Source organism: Lucilia sericata, unplaced genomic scaffold (genome assembly GCF_015586225.1).
Source record: "Lucilia sericata isolate MDLA Ls3-8-SP2 unplaced genomic scaffold, ASM1558622v1 Contig000210F_arrow, whole genome shotgun sequence".
In the NCBI taxonomy this organism is placed as follows: Eukaryota; Metazoa; Arthropoda; class Insecta; order Diptera; family Calliphoridae; genus Lucilia; species Lucilia sericata.
Window position 1 is genome coordinate 55,718 of NW_023994238.1, and position 8,359 is coordinate 64,076.

General features: G+C 32.9%; 1 protein-coding gene across 1 annotated transcript in view; it reads right to left on the reverse strand.

Annotated features, from left to right (window-relative positions):
• LOC119602152 (hybrid signal transduction histidine kinase M) overlaps positions 1 to 4,291 on the reverse strand; it is a 38,552-nt gene extending 34,261 nt beyond the window's left edge. Inside the window, exons 1-2 of the mRNA XM_037953511.1 lie at positions 2,965 to 4,291; positions 207 to 392 (exon numbers count right to left, since the gene is read on the reverse strand). Coding sequence (XP_037809439.1) covers positions 207 to 392; positions 2,965 to 4,246 — 1,468 coding nt within the window. The 5' untranslated portion in view covers positions 4,247 to 4,291. The remainder of the gene's footprint in view (positions 1 to 206; positions 393 to 2,964) is intronic.
• Between the last annotated feature and the right edge of the window lie 4,068 nt (positions 4,292 to 8,359).

The window sequence follows — 8,359 nt, forward strand, 5'->3', positions numbered from 1 at the left end:
AGGTGTGTCCGCCCCATATAATAAAGATTATTTTTTTCTGACAAATCATCTTTATGTCATCAAGTTGATATAAATACTCCATGGAATGGATTAATTTAGGTTTCTTATTAAATTAACTTCAACATTAATTAATGAGTTGGAACTAATTTTAAAGTCAATAAAAATCTTTTAATGAATTGAACTTTTTTTTGTTTTGTAAAACTTACTTGTATTTGATAAACGTTCTCGCCACGCCATTGGATTTGCCACCAGACCTTGCAGTCCGGGCCAATATAAATGTGTGCGATCAACCATATGACCGGCATGTGTTTTTAAGGGGGTACCTTGATTTTGTGACAAATATTGGGCCATGCCCGCTGCTGCTGCCGCTATGGAAAATCGTGGTATGCCGCCTGGAATGTGAGAGGGAAAAGGAGAAATGGAAATGATTAATTTTGATTGAAATATATAGAGTTTATATTAAAGAATCTGTTTCTCTCATATATATATTGGAACTAGTAATATCTTATATGATTTGGGTAATGTAAAGCTTTAGTTGTCTGTCAAGGAATGTTTTAAATGAGGAATTTTGTAGATGAGCAATAACTTTCATGTTTATACCATACATCACTATAGTTGGGAGGGAATTATACGTTTCTACTGATGTTTGTAACACCCACCTTAAAGTATACCATTCGGTTCAGAGTCACTTTCTGAGTCCTTCTGTCTGTCCGTCTATCTGTCTGTTTATGTAAACCTTGTGCGCACTCTAAAGGTCGCAATTTTCAAGATAATCAGAGGAAATTTAGCACATACTCTTCTTTTGACCCAGGAACGAAGCCTGTTGAAAACAGTTAAAATCTGTTCATTATATCACTTTTTGAGTCTTTTTAGCTGTCCATCCGTCTGTCTGTCTATCTAAACCTTGTGCGCACTCTACAGCTCGCAATTTTCAAAATCATCAGATGAAATTTGGCACATACACTTCTTTTGACCCAAGAACGAAGCCTATTGAAAATTATTAAAATCGGTCCATTATTTAGTATAGCCCCATACAACCGTACCACCCGAATAGGGCTTTTGGGCTCATAAATATGTTAAATGTTCTTGTATTACTCTAAAAATCGATAAAACTTAGTTTTATATAAGTCTTAATGATATAGCTGATTTTCGTAATGATCGGGCCTCATTTGACCCTATCCCCCATACCAAGTCCCCTTCAGACTTAATGGTCAAAATTCACTTATAAACACTAATATCACGATGATATTCTGCATATATAACTAATGCAGACGTAGAGCCCTCTACCAAAATTTATAAGAATAGGACCATATTAACCCCCTGTCTCCATATAATCCCTCTTTTAGAAAATCTCTTCTCAACAATAAAAATGACTCAGAAAAGGCTCAAAATAGATATAAAATAGAATTGGAACTGTTCAAATGAAGTGCTCATAAATGACACTTTTAGAAGAGTTGCGGATAGAGTGTCATTTTCTCCCGACGAATGTATCATTTATGATCAGAATCAGAGCATATGTGACCATTTTAATCGTGAATAAGAGTCATAAATGACTCGAATGTGATCAAAAATTTTAAAAAATGCTAACTGGGTTGTTTGTAACAAGAATAAAAATGACTCAGAAAAGGCTTAAAAATTACTTAAATATGGATCGAAAATGACCCTATAACGACCAGTATTTCGACTCAAAATAGATATAAAAATGAGTTGAAACTGTTTAAATGAAGTGCTCATAAATTAATCTTTTAGAATAGTCGCGGATAGGTTACACTTTCCTCCAGACGAATGATACATTTATGATCAGAAAATAAGAGCATTTTAATCGTGCAGAAGAGTCATAAATGACTCGAATGTGATTAAAAATTGCAAACAATGCTAAAGTTTCTAATAGAAAATGGGTGTAATCAGTCTCAATTCTCTTTCGAAAAAGAGTGCATTCTTCTGAAAACCTTATTGAACATTTTCATACATTTCTGTTTTAAAAGTGTTACAGTGTCGTCGGATATTGTGACATGTGACCGGTTTTTGTTGTTTCATTCTCTCTCTCTCTCTCACAACAAAATATACGGAACTTATAAAATGTTTAATTATTTAATATTATTTTTAATAAAAAACTATTAAATTTGACATAATTTCTTTTATATTAATATTTATTTATAGTTATTTTATAATTTAATTCTATTAAAAATTATTAACAATAATATTAAGTGTCAATATTATGGAAAATTTTATAATATTACTAAAATGATTTAAACATAATTATTGACATTTAAATGTCTTTTATACGAATTTCTATACAAAATATCTACATCTGTCATGGTTTTCAAAACAACAATGCTCACTCTTTTTCTCTAATTTTCTTAAAATTTTATGTATTTGACATTTACGCTTATTTTTCGCTTTGAATTTTTTTTATGTATTTAATGACAATTAGTTCTGGTATTTAATTTGGCAGCTAAATACAAATCATAATTACTCTATATGACAAATGATTGACACTTCGGCATTTTGGTATATAATTGTCGTACTTATTTAAAGGTAAAATGTGTCTAAATGATGACTGTCACAAATTGGTTTTGACAAAAAAAAAAGCTATGATTATTTTATAGACCTTCAATTAGATGTCTGGCGTTATTTGTATGAGATATTGTTAAAAAGTATTAAATAATTTTTATTTCATTTAATTAATAACAATAATAAGAAGTTTAATTAAGGCCAGACAGTTTTTAATGAGATGGGAAAAATGTGGGTGTTAAACGTAATCGAATCTTAAATATAATTTAGATTGAACTAAATCCTATTACACACAAAACAATTAACCTATTTTTTCTATATCCACCAAATAAGACCAAATTACGCCATTTGATAGCAACTGATATTTTTATTTAGTTGTAAAGAAATTTCGATCACTTTGTGATACCAAAAATTGTTGTCAGTTCTAGTATATTTCTCATCTTAACTTACCTCCCGTTAAAGCACTTAATCCCGCCGATGTAACTGGTGGTGGTTTCGATAAAATCGTATCAATACCATGAGGATTTGCGGTGCCCTGTGTTTGTGTATTAGTCGTGCACGCATTTGAACCCGAAGAAGAATTCGAACGATTCTCACCAATCATATGGGAATTTTGTTGACCACCATAAGAACCATTTAAAGCTGCATTACCCGACCCATTACCAGTTTTCATTTCGGTCATGGAATGTAAGGCCGCCAGGGGAGGACCCAAGAAACTCAAAGGTAATTTATGATCCAAACCTATATTATTATTGTTGTGTATACCCAATGGATGGCCCGTATTGGAAGAAGTAAATTTACGACTTGAAAGATTTTCGGGACTATAGTCAGAGGGCGGAGGACTTGATTCACTATTATTGCCGGCTTCTTCACTAGAACGCTGGCTAACGGAAAATGATTTTGAACTATCTACACCGGGACTAGAATTATTGTCATAGCGTGATCTTTGATTTAAAGTACTATGACAATTATCGGGTGATTCAGACTGTAGGCGGGATGAGGTTTGTGAAATATTTGTATTATTATTCTCATGACTCGAGAGTAAAGGTGGCGGTGTAGAGGAGTCATCTACCGATCTAGGCGATTTGCAAACAGAATTCATTTTATCCATATTATTGTTATTATTGTTATTTTTCAAAAGCATTAAGGGTCCCGTTAAATGATTGTTATTGTTGGCCGCATAGGCTGCTGCTGCGGCCGCACTATGATAATCCAATAATTGATTTTGATAATCCATTTGTGAGGGATCTGGAAACCCATTACCTATATGATTCTGATGATGATGCAGAGGCGGACTGCGATTAAGTAAATTTACTGACGCTGTATTATTTTGTTGTGCCGCTGCCGCAGCAAATGTATGATGTCTCATATAGGGATTTATCAAATCCATGTTATCGTTATCCGTATTATTGTTAATGGCCGAAATGGAACTATAATCCGAACTTTCTTCACAACGTTCGCTGAAACGTGTATATAAACTAAGAGGTGATTGTACCGGCGGCGTTTGTAAAGGCGATGAAAAACCGTTAATACCGGCGGCTACGGCAGCTTGAAAAGCGTTAAATGTTGTTGAGGTGCGTAAGGCTAAATTAAAAGCGGAATTTTGTGATAAATGAAATGGTTTATTAGCTGTTGCTGCTTTTGAAGAGCCGGAAGATAAAGGTGAAGCAATTTGTGTAGTAGAAGCGATATCGTTAGCTAAAGCAAGCGGGCTTTCCGAGCCCGTGGGCATATGATTTATATATGGACTACCCAGGTTGAACTTTTTTAAACAAATATATTTAAAATTTTTCTTTTTATTTAAACTTTTTTGTAGATTTTTCGCACTTTTATAAAATTTCTTAATATTTTTATAATTGTATTTTTTTTTTAAATTTTCTCTAAATTTCAATACTTTTATTAACACTTTAATAATTTTTTTTAGATAAATCTTTTGTTTTAAATTTTCTTTTTTAATTCTTCTTTAATGCACTGTATTTAATTCTTTTCTTTATTATTTTCCTTATATTTTCTCTTTTTAACTTTTTTTAAAATTTTGTTTATTTTTCTTTTTTTAATTTCTTTCGTTTTTCATGTATAAATCCGTTTAAACCGTCCGTTTGTTTAGGCCTATAACTACAGAATGATTTCGAAATAGTAATTGAATTTTCTATGCGAACGAGTTTTCTCGGGTTTAACTGAGTGAGTGAGTTCTCTACTAGCCGGACCATCAACTACAATGTGGCAAATGAAGCCAAAATAAAATTATTTTCCATACAAGTCTTTCAAAATGTGTTAAAAACACAAACACACAAAACAACCACCGCTAACTTTACATGCAGTAACAATAAGAGGAGAAGAAGATGTGAGTAGAAAACATGACAGGCGTTTCAATTTGCCATTAAAAACAAAAATCACTCACATATACATACATACATTCATGTTTGCATTTGTAGGAAATCCGGTTTAAAAATCATGCTCAATTGATTTCAATTTATTAAACTGAGTTTAAACTCTTGTTGTTCTCTCGTTCTTTTGTTCGCATACTCTCTGTGTGTGTGTATGTCGTGTCGTGTTACTTGTCTTTTGTGATGTATCACAAAGGTTAAAACGAGACGTCTAATATTTGTTGATGTTTTTACTCTATTATTGCACTTAGTAAATCAAGGTATATGTATGTTCGTATATTGGAGTTAGAAGAAGACTAGTAACTAAAAGAACAAAAACAAAAATAAAAGAGTCTGAAAATAAATTTAATCTGATTGTCTTTATAAAATCTCTGTTATTCTTTTTTCAACAACTACTACACAGACTACTCCAGTACATGACATAAGCTGAGATGTCAATATCTAGTTAAAAAGCGTTGCAAATTGTAAACAAAATCGCTAATAAGTATTTTGGCTTTATTAGGCAAAATGTCTTCTTCACTTCAATTTCAGAACTTCGGAACTAAAACAGAACTAGAACAGAACTAGAACAGAAATAGAACAGAACTAGAACAGAACTAGAACTGAACTAGAACAGAACTAGAAGAGAACTAGAACAGAACAGAACTGGAACAGAACTGGAACAGAACTGGAACAGAACTAGAACAGAACTAGAACAGATCTAGAACAGAACTAGAACAGAACTAGAACTGAACTAGAACCGAACTAGAACAGAACTAGAACTGAACTAGAACAGAACTAGAACTGAACTAGAACTAGAACAGAACTAGCACTAGAACAGAACTAGAACACAACTAGAACAGATCTAGAACAGAACTAGAACTGAAGTAGAACCGAACTAGAACAGAACTAGAACAGAACAGAACTAGAACAGAACTAGAACAGAACTAGAACAGAACTAGAACAGAACTAGAACAGAACTAGAACAGAACTAGAGCAGAACTAGAACAGAACTAGAACAGAACAGAACTAGAACAGAACTAGAACAGAACTAGAACAGAACTAGAACAGAACTAGAACAGAACTAGAACAGAATTAGAACAGAATTAGAACAGAACTAGAACAGAACTAGAACAGAACTAGAACAGAACTAGAACAGAACTAGAACAGAACTAGAACAGAACTAGAACAGAACTAGAACAGAACTAGAACAGAACTAGAACAGAACTAGAACAGAACTAGAACAGAACTAGAACAGAACTAGAACAGAACTAGAACAGAACTAGAACAGAACTAGAACAGAACTAGAACAGAACTAGAACAGAACTAGAACAGAACTAGAACAGAACTAGAACAGAACTAGAACAGAACTAGAACAGAACTAGAACAGAACTAGAACAGAACTAGAACAGAACTAGAACAGAACTAGAACAGAACTAGAACAGAACTAGAACAGAACTAGAACAGAACTAGAACAGAACTAGAACAGAACTAGAACTAGAACAGAACTAGAACAGAACTAGAACAGAACTAGAACAGAACTAGAACAGAACTGAACAGAACTAGAACAGAACTAGAACAGAACTAGAACAGAACTAGAACAGAACTAGAACAGAACTAGAACAGAACTAGAACAGAACTAGAACAGAACTAGAACAGAACTAGAACAGAACTAGAACAGAACAGAACTAGAACAGAACTAGAACAGAACTAGAACAGAACTAGAACAGAACTAGAACAGAACTAGAACAGAACTAGAACAGAACTAGAACTGAACTAGAACAGAACTAGCACAGGACTAGAATAGTACTAAAACAGATATATAACTTAACTAGAACTGAACTAGAACTGAACTAACACTGAACTAGAACTGAACTAGAACTGAACTAGAACTGAACTATAATAGAACTAAAACAAAACTAGAATTAGAACAGAACTAGAACAGAACTAGAACATAACAGAACTAGAACAGAACTGGAACAGAACTAGAACAGATCTAGAACTAGAACTCAACTAGAACAGAACTAGAACAGAACTAGAACAGAACTAGAACAGAACTGGAACAGAACTAGAACATAACTAGAACAGAACTAGAACAGAACTAGAACATAACTAGAACAGAACTAGAACAGAACAGAACTAGAACAAAACTAGAACAGAACTAGAACAGAACTAGAACAGAACTAGAACTAGAACTAGAACAGAACTAGAACTAGAACAGAACTAGAACAGAACTAGAACAGAACTAGAACAGAACTAGAACAGAACTAGAACAGAACTAGAACAGAACAGAACTAGAACAGAACTAGAACAGAACTAGAACAGAACTAGAACAGAACTAGAACTGAACTAGAACAGAACTAGCACAGGACTAGAATAGTACTAAAACAGATATATAACTTAACTAGAACTGAACTAGAACTGAACTAACACTGAACTAGAACTGAACTAGAACTGAACTAGAACTGAACTAGAACTGAACTAGAACTGAACTAGAACTGAACTAGAACTGAACTAGAACTGAACTAGAACTGAACTAGAACTGAACTAGAACTGAACTAGAACTGAACTAGAACTGAACTAGAACTGAACTAGAACTGAACTAGAACTGTACTAGAACTGAACTAGAACTGAACTAGAACTGAACTAGAACATAAATAGAAAAGAACTAGAAATACTAACTTGTGTGGAGCAGCTACGCTGTGTGACGCTCATCCAAATGTTAATTTTCAAAACCTGAGCAAGATGTATAAGATTGACCTGTGCCATCTTCCTGTTTTGAACTACTTGCCTTCCGTCATTCCGAAATAAGTTTCTAATTATTAATAAAATCTTTTAGAAATTAATCTAGTAAAATGTGTCCTAATCTGAACCCCATCTTCAAAAATGTACTCCAAAACAGCAAAAACAAATCCAAACAAGTTATAAAAACAAGACCTTTTACCAAAAATCACTAAATTGTCATTACTCTTTGGTAACAACTAACTGATGTTAAATATTCTCTATAATAGACCCATCTGTGATATTGGAATTTTATGGAATTGGTACAAACAACAATGCAATAAAAACAACAACAACAGAAATATCAACAACATGAAGGAAAAAACTCTTGAAAAAAAAACAACGAATGTGATTTTTATTATGTACGTCATTAAAATGCACTAATGTACGGTTATAATACCCACTCATGTTTTAATACAGCAACTACATGAGAGTAGATAGTTAGAGATACTCTACAATTCTCACTCTACAGGACAACAACTAAAAAGGAAATAAAAGAGGTAAAAATTGTCTTTATTGTATAAATGGGGTTTTGTATGTGTAAGTGTGGTAGTGTATAGCTGTAAGCCGTTAAAAAAGGAGGTGTTTTCAAGATTTTTTTCTGTTTTTTTTTTTCAAGCTGTCTTTTTCAACTCTACTCGACTCTTCTTCTCATCTTCTGTATGTTTTGTGTTTATTTGTTTAAAATGTAATAAATA